Source organism: Lynx rufus, unplaced genomic scaffold, assembly GCF_022079265.1.
Source record: "Lynx rufus isolate CCGP_SWC_20201006 ecotype Redwood Valley unplaced genomic scaffold, mLynRuf1.p SCAF_6, whole genome shotgun sequence".
Taxonomy (NCBI): Eukaryota; Metazoa; Chordata; class Mammalia; order Carnivora; family Felidae; genus Lynx; species Lynx rufus.
In genome coordinates, this window is record NW_025814878.1 from 13,086,213 (window position 1) to 13,103,919 (window position 17,707).

At 35.2% G+C, this 17,707-nt stretch overlaps 1 protein-coding gene across 4 annotated transcripts in view; it reads right to left on the bottom strand.

The window, feature by feature from the left end:
• Positions 1 to 2,285: 2,285 nt before the first annotated feature.
• STXBP5 (syntaxin binding protein 5) overlaps positions 2,286 to 17,707 on the bottom strand; it is a 173,227-nt gene continuing 157,805 nt past the window's right edge. For all 4 annotated transcript variants that reach the window (XM_047101606.1, XM_047101605.1, XM_047101608.1 and 1 more), the window contains 2 exons: positions 9,773 to 9,993; positions 2,286 to 8,021 (listed from right to left, as the gene is read on the bottom strand). In XM_047101606.1, the coding sequence (XP_046957562.1) occupies positions 7,980 to 8,021; positions 9,773 to 9,993 (263 nt within the window). In that variant the 3' untranslated portion in view covers positions 2,286 to 7,979. The remainder of the gene's footprint in view (positions 8,022 to 9,772; positions 9,994 to 17,707) is intronic.

Here is a 17,707-nt window from a genome sequence, read left to right on the forward strand (position 1 = left end):
TCCTACTCCAGACTTACTAAGAAACTCTGGGGGGGCGCCTGGGTGGCGCAGTCGGTTAAGCGTCCGACTTCAGCCAGGTCACGATCTCGCGGTCCGTGAGTTCGAGCCCCGCGTCGGGCTCTGGGCTGATGGCTCAGAGCCTGGAGCCTGTTTCCGACTCTGTGTCTCCCTCTCTCTCTGCCCCTCCCCCGTTCATGCTCTGTCTCTCTCTCTCTCCCAAAAATAAATAAACGTTGAAAAAAAAAATTAAAAAAAAAAAAAAAAGAAACTCTGGGGATGTGGCCCAGCAATCTGTGTTTTAACAAGGTTTCTGGGAGATTCTGATGCTCAGGTTTGAGAACCCCTGCTTAGATGAATGGTATCTGTGGTAACATTTTCTAAAATGTGGGCTTCTTCTATATCCATGCATGTATATATGTATATATATATATATACACACACACACACACACACACACATACACACACCCACCCATTGAGTGTCTGCAGGTTACAGCAAGGAATAGAGATAGCGTTATTTTTTATAAAAATTATTTACAAATCCACCCAGTATTTAGGGGGGGAACCCTCTGAAAACTGTAAAGAATTATAGTATTTCCCCCTAAATTGGCAAAAGTGCTTGGTTAAAAGAAACACCAAAGAGGAAAGGGATTTGGGGTGACAGGCACTGGGGTTAGGGACAGAACTGAACTGGAGGAGGTAGGGAGGGAGGGAGGAGGAGAGAAGATTCAAAGATAAACTCTGTCAGGGAGAGATGCACAAAACGGTCTTCTGTTTGGGAAGACACACACTCATTTTGAGTTTATAAAGATGTTGGTTAATTGTGCCTCAATATCTGTTGAGCGGAACTTTAGGTCTTCCATGGATGGCAGAAAACTGCAACAGACATGAAAATGAAGAACTTGAGATTTTTTTTAGTTTGCTAGTAACAACATATTCTGTATTATCTGCAACTTTGTTTTTATTAATGAAATGTGTATTATGTTGGCTTAAAAAACTGTTATGAAAGGCTATGGTGCTTTGCTTCTTAAAATAGTATAAAATTAGGTAATATGACTAACACTAAGGGTTGGAATATTTATGTAAGTTTTGAGTCAATACAATATAGAGTATTGATTTTAAACAGATAAAATTTGAAAAGTAAAATGACTTAGAGAGGTTTCTTAAGAAGAACTGACAAAAGTATGATGATGTAGCAATCATATTAACTTTAAAGTGATGGAAAATAACCAGAATCTTCCTACAGATTCCTATGAAGAGTTACATTGACAAGTATCCTTCCATCTAAACAGTGGATGGCACTGTACCATTTACACAGGACACACCCTAATTGCGTTTCTTTAAAAAGACCATGAACAGAGATATGAAGACAATCTGTCTTTACTTTCTAAAATTTTTATCACTTTATACCTAGATTTTCTGGAAAAACACTAAAAGTTTTGATAATAAACCAGATTGTTCTACCAAATGTTCTATATCACTTCATAACAGATAGGTTAGGAAGACATTTTGTCTGTCCCATATCCAAGACTTTAATAATTCTCCAGATAAAAATTAATTATAATGAAAATTAATCTTTGCAACATCTGTGGTTTTCCCTTGTTACATGCTACTAAGCTTTGGTTAAAGGCTCAGACAGTAAGGTGAGACACGACTGCCACCATGTGGGCAGTATAATTCGATTGCAAAACTAAATAAACCTTTAACAAGAGAATTACTATATTATTTACTTGGAAATACAATGGATATGATAAGGAAGTCCTGTTTGGTCTTGAGTTATATTATTCTAGATCCATTAATGTGATGTCCATTCTTGGTACAAGTCGTTGGACACTACTTAACAGAATGCCAGTTATGGAAATTATCTGCAGCCTTGTTGCTCCAACTATGTTCTGCAGACCAGCAGCATCTGTATTACCTGGGAGCTTGTCAGAGATGCAGTCGACCCCACCTCAGATGCCCTGAATCCAAAAATGTATTTTAACAAGATGCCCAGGGGATTCCATACACACTACAGGTCAAGCAGTGTTCATGTACAGCTAAGTACCTACCTCCTCCACTCTCACCCCCTACAAGCACCCTCACCCCATGAAGGGAAGGCGACTTTTACCAAAAAGCTCACTTAGTTAAGAAAAATACGGTTTGTCTTACTTGAAGTGCTTGATTAACTTTATCTTTGCAAATGTAGAAATCTATTTTGTCTATCATTTGCTTAGGTTTAACAAATGGATTAATTCCACAATTCAGAGAAAAAATTAAAACAGATTTTCCAGAAAAAAGGGCTTGTTTAGTTTCAGGAGAGATTAGAGTATTTTATTTTGCCCAATCAGAGCCCTTCAGCATAAAGAGACATTCATATACATATATATGAACATTTTCCAGAAACATTATAATACATTTTTTTAAAATACCAGCTTATCGGTATTTATTTACAAAAATATTTCATTACCTAATTTTAAACCTTTTGCTGTGATGACATTTTGTAAAGTACAGGAATGCAAAATAACTACAAAGTTTAACACATTTTTTAGTGTTTGCAATAGTGCTTTTTTGTTTTTGTTTAAAATGAAACAGTACACAGAGATTTTTTTTTTTTTTTACCGTATTTAAAATTCATACTCCAGCAATTACCTTTGAGATAGTTACTGGACTGAGCAAAATTAAAAAAAATAAAATAAAAAGTGCAGCAAACTGAAAACTGCCTGCGGGCACGGTTTAAGGTATACACAAGCTAGAGCTCTATACCAAGCATGCTTGCCCCCGAAGTGGACAATGTTAGAAAAACTTATCCTTGCTCTTTTTAATATTGTTTTGGTGATGCATTTACAATGAACCAATAGTATACCTAGAAAGAAATGTTTTTCTGGTTCTAACTATCATATTAAGCAGAGGTCACACCTAAAGTATCACAGTACCGTTTATTTACAAAAAAAAAAATAAATAAAAAATTTAAAACATGATTTACCCTCTTTGCATTGCTTTCTACTGACATGTTGAGTCTATGTTTAACTCCTCACATTGTCTTCAGTTGAAGCAAAGTTCAAACAACATGAAATACTTAGCAAAAGTATATTTAAAAAAATGAAATTCCCGAACAAATTGGATTCCATTGCCATTAGCCTATGTCCATTTTAAATGCCTGAACCAAACAACCTTCAATAAATGAATACTGACTTATTTACATCTCATACACTATAAAAATGTTAATAACTATGATCCTCATTGCAAAATACTGGCAAAACTGACATTCATGATTTTTCTGATGTAAAGAGTGCAATAAAAAGAGCAATCACATGTAGTCCTGGACTGTACGCAATTTGTAAATGAATTGTGCCTAGTAGTTTAAGACTGTATTAGTAACTGAAGAAAGCCATGTGAAAATCCTGATAATTGGGAAGTTACTAAAACCATTTAATTCAGCTGAGAAAGGTAAACTAAAGTTTTCCCTTTAATTTTTGTTGTTGTTGTTGTTACAACCATTTTCTGTCCACAGAACCTTTAAAACTCCTGTGGCAGTAAGATCACTAATATTCACAGGAAAAATAATCCCCATAGCACTTTACAAGAAATTGATCCGTGATGAAAAGTGTAATTAACAAAAGCTGTAAACAGTATCTTCACATTCATTTGCAAATGAAAAAAAATCACTTATGGGCATAAATTTCAATCCAAGAGAACAAACACTCTAAAAGGGAAAAGAAAAAAAGGAGGACACTTAAGATAGAGAAGTGCTCTTTTTCAAAGTAAATACAGATTAAAAAGTCTAGGAATATTGATCAAGTATCAAACTGATAAGGAACAAATTCTATAAACTACAAAATAAAAACCTTCATTGACAAAAATACATAAACTCTGTTTTCATTTTTGGAAATTTATTTTTAAAAAAGGTAGAAGAAAATACCTGGAAAACTATTTTAAATATATATATATTTTAAAACAATAGTTAAGGTAGGCATCCAACAGCAAGCTGCAGCTAGTGAGAAAGATCTTGCAATTATTGTTGTGGGCATTTTCCCCAAAATAAAATTAATATTTGAAAATGCTCAATAGAGGGTTTTTTTTAAACCATAGTAATGATTTTCTTTCCTGTCAATGTGTGAAGACGTTTGAATAATGTATGATTCTTTAAAATTAATTGTATCTCGATATGAGATACCAATATTTCTTATTATAAGCGTAAAACATAACTTTTTGTATGGATAATATACATACTTTTTAAGTACTTCGACTTAAACTTAACAAGTTCACCATTTTTAAAATTAAAGAGTACATTTATAAAAATTTTATTTTAAAATTAAAAGTATATTCTCTAGCCATATGTATAAATATAACATGTTACTGTATGATCTTAAAACAAATCTGAAAGTGTTGCAATATTTAAGACCTAGAACACTGAAACATACAGCAAATGATCTTACTATTTTTTTATAATTGAAAACTATATAAAGCCCTATTAAAGGTTTTAAGACTATGATCAGTTTAATTATTTAAGGTGCAGCTAGCAGCATAGTCATGATTTTGGTATGTTTTATACATATGTATCACTTGATTTTAACTGAGAAATGTGGATTAACTGATAATAAAAAGTTTTCATTACCTAAAAAAGTGCAGAAAAAATTCAAGTTTAAAGTTCAGTGCTCTTTATTTTGCAAAAACAAATAAACGAAATCCCCAAAGTTAAAATGTAAAATAAATCTTTGCCACAAAAAATTTACCTTTGGATATAGCTTTTCTAATGTCATATGTGAAAATGCCTTAAGCAAAACATATATGGAATATGGAACTCAGGGTAAAACTTTGTACTCCGTGGGGTCTACCACGTGTTTTCCATTCCCTCAGCTGTCTCCCCACCACCCCCTGTAACCTAAAAATGTGTAACACTTTCAGACTTGTTTAAAACACTCACAAATCTACAGGAATAACTTCAGAGAAACCTACAATTAAGAAGTTCTAAGCAAAAGAAAAGCTTCTTTCTTTACTAGAAAGTACTGTATTTAAACTGGGATATACCACACATAACATAGACAGGTAGCAGCATTTTTTCACATCCATAAAGAAAATTGAATTAAGAAGTTAATAACAGCTCAGATCAATAACCATTTTTGGAAACGCTCCGTACAAATGAAATGCAAACCCAGGGGATTAAGATGATGCAAAACTTCAAATGGATGTAATACACAGAATTTGTCAGAGTGTAAGATTTCAAATAACTTTTTAAGCAAATACATATGAATTTTAGCTTGAAGAGTGAACTGGATATATGGCACATATAGGCAAACAACTTCCTATTGACAAACTGCTAATCAATGAATACTTCAATGACTTTAGAGCCAACGACACATGAAACAAAGAATAATGTCCTCAAATGAGGATATGGAGGTATGGAGGAAGCACACACACATCTTTCACTTTTCTGATATTTTTGACTTTTTTTTTTTTTTTTTGGTTTATTTTCCTGAAATCCTGGCTTGCTGGTGACTGTTACTTTTTGCGCTTAAAAAGAAAAAAAATAGAGATGTTCTCTCTCAAATTACAATAAATTCCCTGGGTTAGTTATTACTGCAGACTGTCTCTTATCTACAGACTGAATCAAGTATAACTCAGAGAAGCTATTTCCTATTCTCAAAAATACTTCAAGCCTTCTAATCCTAAGTGAGTTTCTAGTTTGCTGTGCATAATCTGTAGATTTAAAAATGAAATAAAATAACTCAAAATATTGATTTAACATTTTCTTATAAAGTCCATCTCCGATAAATGTATCTACTTCTCTATTTGAAAATAATTACAGGATTAGCTCATTTTATATACAACAGGAAAAATGACAGTAAAAATAAAGTTGATGTACAATTAACACAAAATAACACAGCAAATTAAACAGTTGGAGCTAATATGCCCTTCTACGAAATGGGGAATCGTCAGTTTATTACTTTACTTAACGCTTCTCAACTTCAAATCCTTTAACTGTTGATAGAATTGAGGACACTCTTAAAACTGTACCTTTAAAAAGGGCCTAATACTTCCTGTGACAGATCATGGAACAACGGGTTTATTAGATAATACAGGATACAAATTAAGCCATCTGTAAACTCCTGAATGTTCATCATATTGCTGACATTAACTAAACAGAAATATGTTATCTGTAGGTATTTTCTACAAATTCAAAAACTTTTGAAAATGACTTCTGAAATGTTTTGGCTTGATCAATTATCTCTATCACATATATTTAGTCCCTCCATAATGATATTTAAAGTAAATTTTAATGTAAACTTTTGTATCCCATAGTGCACATTATAAAAATGTAAACATAAAAGCTTTATTAATGAAAATAACCAAGAGGAAAAAACGCCTAACAGACTGTGCGAAATTAAGGTGTTCTACATACACCTTTAATGATCCTATGGGATAGCAAAACAACCATCAAGTTTGCTATCAATTTGTGCTCTGATTCTCTTACAGAAAAAAGGAAAACTGTTTTAAGCAATTTTTTATAGGAGAAAATATTTAAATTTCATTAACAGTAAGTGTAATGCTTCTATTTTGCTCCTCCTTTGTTGCCTTAAGAACAATCAGTAATAATCTCAGATGAGCCTGCATTATGAGATTACTTCCTTCCAAGCCATCTCGTTCCTGTCTGCAATGCTCTTCTAGGAACCAATCATTTATTGTCCACTGATGGTCTCATTTGTATTATACTCCAATACAGAAATAATTTAGTTACCAAAATGCACATATTTTCCTTTCCTTTTGGCTTTTTAAAACCTTGAAAGGACATGTACAGATTTATAGTATATTTCTACAGAAAATATTTTGTAGGTCATCAGACTAGACTCTTATATAGATAATTATTGACAAGAGATGCTTGTAATTTTCCATGCGACAGCATGTGCACTAAGATTTAATTGGCTCATCACCTGAGTGTACTGGAACTGTTAGCAAATAAAGGGCGTTTTAAAAAGGGAGCTGAGCATTTTAGTGAAATAAAGAAACTTTTTTTTAAGCAATTTTAATTAAATAATGCAAAGGTACATTTGGTTAAACATTTTATAAAAATTCAAGCAAAATTAAAAATTTAGCCAATTTCAACATTTCTACAAAGGTAACCAGTAACTATTTTGGTCAAATCCACCTTTAGCTGAATTAATGAGAACAAGGACAAGGGACATTGAAGTATTCTCCTCACCACAATGGAGGTTTTTCTCACTTTCCACACTGTATAGCCACTACATGGAAACTCCCAGAATGATGAGCAGTTCAGTCATGCTCTACACTTTTCTTTTCAATGAAAAGTGATGTATCACCTTGTTTTGCTTTTGACAAAATATGGACTAAACACAAATATACAATAACAAGAATCCAAGAGTAGCCCATACACAAGTCAACTATGTGTATGTTTTTATTATTTAAAGCCCACCATTCAGCTTATCTGTCTAAAGATATGGTAACAAACAGTTTGTTGCTTTTTCACTAATGATACTGATGACCAGTCTGTTTAAGGAAGGGAAAGTCCAAGACAGCTGTTCATAATTCAGTCAGTGACACAAACGTAACTATTTCAGCTTCAGGACCTCTGACTTATTGCCTCTCCCTCAAAGAGGTCAAACACTGAAGGCAGATACGACAGCACAAACTCTTTTGGCATATGCAAGTTTAATACAGGAATGATCCAGGAATAGTCCCTGCCAGGTCTCCTCGACATCCCCCTTTGTTTCTTCGTCTGTAACACGTGACCTGCTTAGTTCCCAAACCGTCACCTCAGAGCTGGCACACACCATAGACTCCACTTTGAGTGTCTGTGGACACTCCTCCTCAGTTAAAGCCACATGACTGAGGGAAAACAGTGCGTGATCGTGCTAGGAAAGAGCAGTATCCAGTGACGAACATCCCTTGAATGTTAACTTTCCTAAAGTGAAATCGAGAAAATAAAAAAGGAAAATTCTTTTTCCTTCTGGCTGACGTTGTACTTAGTTGGACTTCTAGCTGTCAGAACTGGTACCACTTCTTGTCTTTGTATTTCAACATCATCTAGAGGGGAGAAAACACGAAAAACATTTTTAAAAAATGCCGGAATGACAACATTTATGTTATAAATCATTGCTATGTTTTTCCAAAATATATCATTCGGAAGGATTCTACAGTGTTACTATGTTGCTTACTTCAAATAATTTTATATAGAAAGCAGTAAGAACTGTTCCCTTTAGAGGAAAAAATAAGACCGTAACCATTAAGAACTGTAGCCCAGAAGGTCCTCTTATTTCTTAGAGATGGGACATAATTCAACTTTGGCTCAGTAGATTCTTTGGTGACCTAAGGTAATACCTTACAAATAAGGTAATTTTCAGTTCTCTGGCTTGAACTCAAAATGAGGTTAAAGAACGTGGGGAATGAGAGGTTGGAAACACTACTCTTGCTCCCATCCGAAATTTCCTGAGCCCATAGTCTTGAGCTAGGCACTATACGGCAGTCTTTCCCGACACGACTTCATTTGGTTCTCACAACTTTATGGGTTAGAGATTATTATTTTCTTCATCTTATAAAGGAAGAAAATGAGGCTCATATGGGTTACCCAAGGTAACACAAAAGTGAAACTGGTATCTCAGCACACATAGTCTTATACAAGAACCCATGAGCTTAACCACCTCAATGTGTTGTCTTCACAGACTCTTAAATACGGCTCACAAACAACATTTGGTACAAGGGAAAAGCTAACAGTTTGAGACAAAGCTCTTGGCTAAATATTTAGAGTGTGGATATTCTGAAATCAGCTCAAGTGTTATATGCATTAGAGATCGCAGTCAGATGCAGGGTTATGCCAACAAAATTCCTGACCTAGATTGAAGGTCACAAGCCTGTATCTGAGGTGTGTGTCAGCACTGTGAAAGCATCTCCAAATCTCTTTGAAGCCCTGGACAAATCTCTCCCAGGTCAAGTTACCTCTTTCACGCATTCCAGATGTCAGCATTCTTGAGCAAGGAAAAGATGACTTTTGAATGAAAAATTTAAAGAGCTACTGCTGATAAATTGGTTATTCAAATATAAAAATAATTTTAATAAGGTTCCTTCAGGTAACAAACTAAAAACGTCCTCAAGGGCTAGGCTAGGAACTCAATGCGTACAGCAGCCCAGTGGAAAGCATCAAGGACTGTCAAAATGAAGATGTAGAGTCTACCGAAGGGGCCTTTAAATCCGATTTTTTAAGTGTTCTTAAGCTGGCCAATAAAGCCTATTTGTAAGAAGGCCAGCTAGGGGTCCCTTCTTAAAGTATCTGTTTCTAAGATCCACCATGATTTCTGAATTCATCAAGATGAATTCATTGTAAAAATCCATCTCATTAGCCCTCTGGATGAACTGGTCTACAGACAGATTTGGTATTGTCTACTTAAATAAAAATGGTTGCCAATTTTAGTTATTCAGATCTAAAGAATAAAGAGAGGCAAATTATTTCCTTTTCTAGAAATTAGTAGTAACATCTGAGCCTTATGCATTCTCTAAAAACAGTTGCAAAGCCATTGGTTTTATTTACAAAATATACAAAAAGCCTGAAGGTGAGCAGGTTCCTTCAAAATTTATAAACTTCAGTAAGAGAACAAAGGCTACTGAGACATATCCTTGTCGTGGTTCCCTCTGGTGGCAAGAATCAGGAACTTGATTGTACAGAAAATAAATGAAAGTTCTCCTGTAGAAATATAATAGCTATTAAAAGAAAAAAAAAAAAAAAACTTTCATACTTGCTTCACCTAGATTATTTTGTTTAAATATTTGTCTGCTAGACATACCTCATGAGCATGTTTAGAAAACGAATCTGCACTAGACAACATAGCTGCGGTTCTTTCTTCCAGATCACCAAGCTTCTGCCCTCTTTCATCTAGGGCCAACCTGGCTCGTGCTAATTCACCGACGACTCCAGATGCCGCCCCTTTCACACCTTCGATGCCACCTGGGCCAGGGATATGCTGTGCAAGACTCCTTGAAGCCTTTCCTGAGGACGATTCTCCAACTGAATGATTTGATAAATGAAAGAGTAACTCAAGAAATGAAAATTTTATTAATATATATGATATTAGTATACATGATAACATTAAAACGCAATTTTCAGGTTGACATTGACAATAAATTGAAATATGTATATATTCACTTTATGTTTTTCATTATAATGATTTTAATAATTTTTTAGTTTTTTAAACATGTAAAAACAGAATGTACATTAATAGTGTCCTCTATACTAGTTTATGTCACAAAACTTGTGTAAAAAGGTACTAATAATTCTTTCTTGCGATGAATAATAGGTATACTGATACTAGTTTACATAATAGTAAAAATTACTTAGGTGTGCAAAAAATTAAAGATAAATTAAACATACAGATTTGATTTAGTTTCTTCCATGCTTTCTCATCCTTTAAATACTGTGCTTAGGTTTAGAAGTAGAGGAAAATGCAGAATTCATTTATTATTCTACTTTAGTCTCCAAAAGTGTAGATACGCTGAATCTCTTTCTTTCTCTCCATTTATCTTGTCACTTACAAACAGACCAATTTTTTTCCCTTCAAAAGATCTCAGGAATTCACTGCTTCCTTTCCCTCCATAATCCAGACCTTGATTCCCTAATATCTAGGTTACTGTAAAAGTCTTACATTATGTTAAAGACTGAGGTCAGATTTCCCCTCTTCCCTCAGCATACATTTCTTTCGCTGGAAATATAATTCACATACCATAAAATTTGCCCCTGAATAATTCAGTAACTTTTAGTTTATTTAGAAGGTTGTTTCACCACCATCACTATCTAATTCCTAACATTTTCATGACTTCAAAAAAATAAATAAAACAAAAAAACCAAAACCAAAAAACAACCCCATCCTTATTAGGAGTCACTTTCCATTCCTGCTTCTTCTCAGTCCTTGGCAATCAACAATCTACTCAGTCTTTATAAATTTTACTATTCTGAACATTCATATAAATGGATTCATACAATATGTGGTCTTTGTATCCAGCTTCTTTCACTTAAAATAATGTTGTCAAGGCCCAACATGTTGTAGCACATACTGGTACTTCATCCCTCCTAATGACTGAATAATATTCGATTGAATGGATATATGACATTTTATCAGTTCATCAGTTGATGGACCTTTGAGTTGTTTCTACTTTTTGGCTATTATGAATAGCTGTTAACATTTGTACAAGTTTTTGTGTGAACATATATTTTCAATTCTCTTGGGTGTACACCAAGGAGTGGAATTGTTGAGTCATGTTTTAACTTTTTGAGGGACTTTCAGCTCTCCAGAGAGATTACAGCATTTTTATATTTCTACCAGCAATGTAGGAGATTTTCAATTTCTCCACATTCTTGCAAACATTTATTTTAAATTTCTTAATGTATTATTTATTTTTGAGAGAGAGAGCAAGCAGATACAAGCGGGGGAGGGGCAGAGAGAGAGGGAGACAGAATGGGAAGCAGGCTTCAGGCTCTGAGCTGTCATTGGAGAGCCAGATGACGTCGGGCTGGAATTCGTGAACTGCGAGATCATGACCTGAGCCAAAGTCAGACAGCTAATGGATTGAGCCACCTAGCTGCCCACCCCCCTTGCAAACATTATTGAACAGATTTTCAATGACAGCCATTCTAGTGTGAAGTGGCATTTATCTGATTTCTACTTCCCTAATGACAAGTGATGATGTATATCTTTTCATGTTTATTGGCCATTTGTATATTTTGTCTGGAGAAAAGTCTATTCAAACCCATTTAAAAACTGGGCTATTTTTCTTTTTACTGTTAAGTTGTGAGAATTCTTTATATATTTTAAATATTAGACTCTTACCAGATTCCAGATATGTCACATATAGGATTTGTAGTATTTTATTACTATCTGTGGGTTGTCTTTTCATTTTCTTGACAGCGTTCTTTGATTTTTAATTTTAATGAAATCCAATTTATTTTTTTCTTTGGTTGCTTGTGATTTAGATGTCACATCTAAGAAACCGCTGGCTAATCTAAGGTCACAGAGATTTATACCGATGCTTTTTTCTATCACTTTGACATTTTTAGCTCATACATTAAGGTCACTGATCCATTTTGAGTTATGTATGGTATGAGGTGGGGAAACAACTTTATTCTTTTGCATGTGGATATCCAGTTGTCCCCACCATCTGTTGAACAGACCATTCTTTCACCTTTGGATTTTCTTGGCATTCTTGTAGAAAACCAATTAACCATACATGTATGGATTTATTTCTGGATTCTCAATTCTATTCCATTGATCTATATTACCTGTCCTTATGCCACTACTGCATGATCTTGATGATTATAGCTTTGTAGTAAATTTACAAATTGAAACGTGTGAGTCCTCCATCTTTTTTCTTCTTTGAACAATTTTTGTGTATATATATATGGATTCCTTAAAATTCTCTATTTGTAAGATTAGTCATCTACAAATACAGACTTTTGCTTCTTCCATTCCAATATGCATGCTCTTTAGTTCCTTTTCTTACCTAATTGTCCCGGTTAAAGCTTTTAGTACAAGGCTAAAAAGAAGAGCTAAAACCCTTTGAATTTCCATCTAAAGTTTAGTATCAGTTACAAAATTTGGGGGGGGGTGTTGATAAGGACTTCATTAAGTGTATATTTGTGTGTGTATACATACATCAGTTTTGGGAGAATTGATGCCTTTTACTGAATCTTTTTTTTTTTTTTTTAATATTTATTTTTGAGACAGGGAGACAGAACTTGAGTGGGGGAGGGGCAGAGACAGAGGGAGACACAGAATCTGAAACAGGCTCCAGGCTCTGAGCTGTTAGCACAGAGCCTGATGCGGGGCTCAAACCCACGAACCGTGAGATCATGACCTCAGCCAAAGTTGGATGCTCAACCGACTGAGCCACTCAGGCGCCCCAAGAATCTTTTAATGCATGAACATAGTATATTTCTCCTTTTATTTGGGTCTTTAACTTCTTTCAACAAACTTCTATAATTTTCTATTTTCCTTATAGAGGTCCTAAACATCTTCTGTTAAGATGTATATCTAAGTATTTGTTTTTTTTTTTAAATATGATTGTGGTAGGTAGCATATTGTCCACCACTCCTCTCAAAGATGACCATAATCTAATTCCTGGAACCTGTGATTGTTACCTTACATAGGAAAAGGAAGTTTGTTGATATGATTAAGTTAAGGACCTAGAAATAGATTATCCAGGTAAACCCAATGTAATCACAAGCAAAGAGCTTTTCCTAGCTATGGGCAGAGAGAGAGATGTGGCTTCAGAAAAATAGATGCAACAAAGTTGCTATCTTTGATCCTTTAGGGCGATTACATCCTCTTATCCTTTGTTATCTTTTTTTTTTTCTTTTCTTATTTTTATTTCTGATAGTGTTTACTTGTGCCTTCCTTTTTTCTTGCTCAGTTTCACCAGAAATTTATCAATTTTATCAGATTTTTAAAGGATCAACCTTTGGTTTGGTTGATTTTTTTCTACTGTGTATTTATTTACTAAGTCATTACTGTCTTATTATCCTCTATTTTCTTTGGTTTATTAAATGCTGTGTTTTCTATCTTTTTGAGACGGCTGTTCAGTTCACTCACTTTTATGTTTTCTTTTCCTAATAATATTGTATATATACTAATCAATATATACATTTTAAGTGTTTATTTATTTTTTGAAAGGGAGAGAATACAAGCAGGGGAGGGGCAGAGAGAGAGGGAGACACAGAATCTGAATCAGGCTCGAAGCTCTGAGCTATCAGCACAGAGCTTGACATGGGGCTTGAACTCATGAACTGTGAGATCATGACCTGAGCTGAAGTCGGACAATTAACTGACAGAGCCACCCAGGCGCCCCTATAAATATCAATATTGCTTTAGATGCTTACCAATGATTATGAATTGACACATGGGTTATTCAAAACTGTATTAATTTTCAAACATGGCATTTAAAATTAGCTTTGTTACTAATTACAAGCATAACTGCATTGTGATTAGATCACAATTAACTTTAATCCTTTGAAATTTAATTTTTAAAAAACTGTCTAACACATGCTCAACTTAAAAAAAAACCAAGTTTTTAAAATGTAAGTTTCAAACATAAAGGAAAGTACAAGAACTGTATAATAAACATCCATATACTCATTATCTAATTTTGGTAATAGGTAACATTTTTTGACATATGAGTGTCCATATGTAAAATTTTTGAATATTTAAAATTCATTATAGACATTATGACATTTTACTCAAAATAATTCAGCATACATCTGTAATTTCTCTACATTTTATGACCATTCTGTCTGTGCTTAAAAATAATGTATTCTGCAATGTTCTGTATCTCTTCATTAGTTTTAATTTCATTAATTGTTTTGTTCATGCCTTCTATATCCTTTACTGACTTTACTGCTGTCTGCTTTTGTATCTCAATCAATAGGCATATTAGCAGTTCCCACTATGATTGGGGAATGGTCTCTCTCTTCTAATAGTTATATGAATTTTTTAAAATATATTTTTTAGTGAAATTATAAGGTATGGGGCACCTGGGTGGCTCAGTCGGTTGAGCGTCCAACTTCGGCTTGGGTCATGATCTTGCTGTCCATGAGTTCAAACCCCGCGTTGGGCTCTGTGCTGACAGCTTGGAGCCTGGAGCCTTTTCAGATTCTGTGTCTCCCTCTCTCTCTGCCCCTCCCCTACTCATGCTCTGTCTCTCAAAAATAAATAAATATTAAAAGAAATATATAAGGTGCACTCAATGAATGCACAAAATAGATGGGATAAATAGAAAACACATAAAGGATGGCAGACTTAAATATGAATAACCATAGTAATTATGCCCTTAATTTAAAAGGCAAAGATTGGGGTGCCTGTGTGGCTCACCTGGTTGAGCATCTGACTCTTGACCTTGGCTCAAGTCATGACTTCACGGTTCATAAGATGTGTCAGGCTCTGTGCTGATGGCATGGAGCCTGCTTGGGATTCTTTCTCTCCCTCTATCTCTGTTTCTCCCCTGCTTGTACACACACATACTCTCTCTCTCTCTTTCAAAATAAATATTAAAAAAAGAAATTATAACATGCATCCTTAGCTTATTAAAAGCTGTTAGATACTCTTAAAAAATCTCTTTAAAAATGCGTCATCTCAGATCACCTTAAATTCAATTACTCTTTGTGACTCTCTTGATTTTATATGATTTTTTGTGTATTTATGTATTTTTTATGAGTGTACTATTTTTCTTTGTGTTTGTATATGTGTATACACATACCATAAGACTTTGCTTTACAGTTGTAAAGATTATATTCATTATATTTATGCATGAACTTATTACTTTCTTTCCAAAACATTGTTTCCTGCATCTCTGACATTCCATGGAGGATTAGTACAGCCTTTAGAGTTTCCTTTAGTGTGGTGGCAAGTCTTATTCATTTATTCGCCTAAAAATGTCTCATTCCTGAAGGCTATTTTCTTTGAGTATAGAAATCTACATTAAGTACTGTCTTCTGTCAACATACAGAAGATCATCCCATTATCTTTGGCTGTTGAGAAATCAGTATATAGCTTGTTAAAGGACACCTCATTTTCTTCTAGCCACCTCAAATATTTTCTTTTTTGTCTTTGATATACTCTATTTTCATGTGACATATATAGCTGTGAATTTTTTAAAAAATATCCTTGGAATTCATTAGGTTTTTTGACTGTGTGAATTGGTATCGTCTATCAATTATGAGAGATTTCCAACCATATGTCTTTATATATTGCTTCTTCTTCACATTCTTTCCTCTTTCTTTCTTGAGAAGTCTAAACACTTGTTAGAACTTCTCACTGCAACTTCTATTTCTTTTATCTTCTTTGTATTTTACACCTTTTTGGTTTCTCTGTGCTACATTCTGGATCATTTATTTTGCCTATTTTCAAGCTATGTAATTCTCTCTTCAGTTGTGTAAAACTTGTGGTTAAATTTATCTACTCAGCTTTTAATTTCTGTTTTTGAATCTTTCAGTTCTAGAATTTCATTTTAGTTTATACATTTGTTGTGTTGATTTTTATAATTTTTAGTTATCTGACAAAATGTTCAGGCATGGTACTTATGCTTACAAACATAATACACATAACTGTTTTATAGTTTGTGTCTGATAATTATAATATCTGAAGTACCTGTGATTCTGTTTCTGCTTTTTCTGTTTCATTGTTCATGGTGTTGGTCACTAGTGTTGCTGGTTAACTTGGATGACATATTTGAAAATTATTTCTAGAAATAATTTGAGGATTTGCAATATGTAACCTTCCATTAGAGAACATTTTCATTTGCTTTTGCCAGATGTTGAGCACTTGAGCAGTCTGCAAAAGTACTTAAATAAGGTTGAAAGTTTTCTGGTACACTCAGATAATTTAAAGCTAATCTGTCTGTGTGTAGGAGGGCTAATTTATTTCCAGATCACCTTTAGTCTTAAGCTGTGGCCTTTTGGTTCCTTGCAAAGAGAAGTTGTTTAATAAGATCCCCAGTCTTGAGAGGAGTGAAGATGGCAGAGAAGTAGGGGCACCTTGAGCTTTCCTTGTCCCTCAAACACAGCTGTACTGAGTCAGATCACCTGGAATACCCAGGAAATTGATCTATGAACTGGCAGAAGGATCTCCATGGTTGGAGGGAGACAGTGTGGCAGGTGCGTGGAAGTGAATTGGGGGAGAGAAAAATGGTGGTGCATGGAGGAATCCTTTCCATGGAAGACAAAAAAAGGGAGAGAAAGAGAGAGGGGTTGAGACAGTGTGACACTGGGTTTGCACAAGAGGAAAACCATTCTGGACCATGGACTGGGGAAGGAGTGTCACAGGTTGTTGTTTGTTTGTTTTTGCAAACAGCACACGGAGCTCACACTCTGAGGTTTTTGAAGTGTGCAACTTTCTCCAGAGCAGAGTTGTGGTGCACGTTCCTGGGGAGAAGGAGGGAGCTGGCCCCGGAGTACACAGCGTGGTGTAGGGATCTCCTGAGCTGGGGCGCACTGGGAGAGAACAGTCCCCTTCTTGGACTACTTTTGGAAGAGGTTATATTGCTTCTCCAAGGACAAAAGACCTGTAGGCACCAGCAAAAGGCCTTTTCATCAGCTGGGGACAGAGGTACACCCAGAGGGCATATAACCTTGTTGCTGCTTTTAGTGGTGCTGCACCATAGATTCCGTGCACTGTGCAGGCATGGGATTGTCTTTCGGAGACAAGGGACATCAGACGCAGCATGGAGAGGCTGCGGTGCCAGATCCTTTAGGATTTTGAGTTTTGAATCCCAGGTGTGTACCAAAGAAAAACGCAGGACAGCTGTGGTGCAGGGCGAGCTGACTGCCCTTGCTATTCTGTGAGGGTTGCCTGAACAGCAGCGAGTGTGAGATCCCCTATCTGGGGACAAGAGACTGGGTGGTGTCATTATCCCCAAAACACCAACGCAGTGGGACATCAGAGAGCAACACAGTGGCCCCCAGTGGAGGTGGGACCAGTTTACACCAGACCCCAAACCCCTGTGCCTGGCCACTGTTCATTTACTGGGGCAAGACAGTGATTCTGAGCCAATCAATGCAGCAGGCCTCTCCTCCAGGAGACCAGCACAGACAGCACCCCCATGCACCAAGTGCACTGAAAATGAGGTGCTTCAATACAACACCTGCAGATCTGATGAAAACAGGACCAGGCTTACTTTTTTTTTTTTCCTTCTTTTTTCTTCTTTTGGAATCAGGCTCATAGTTTTTTGTTTGCTTTTTT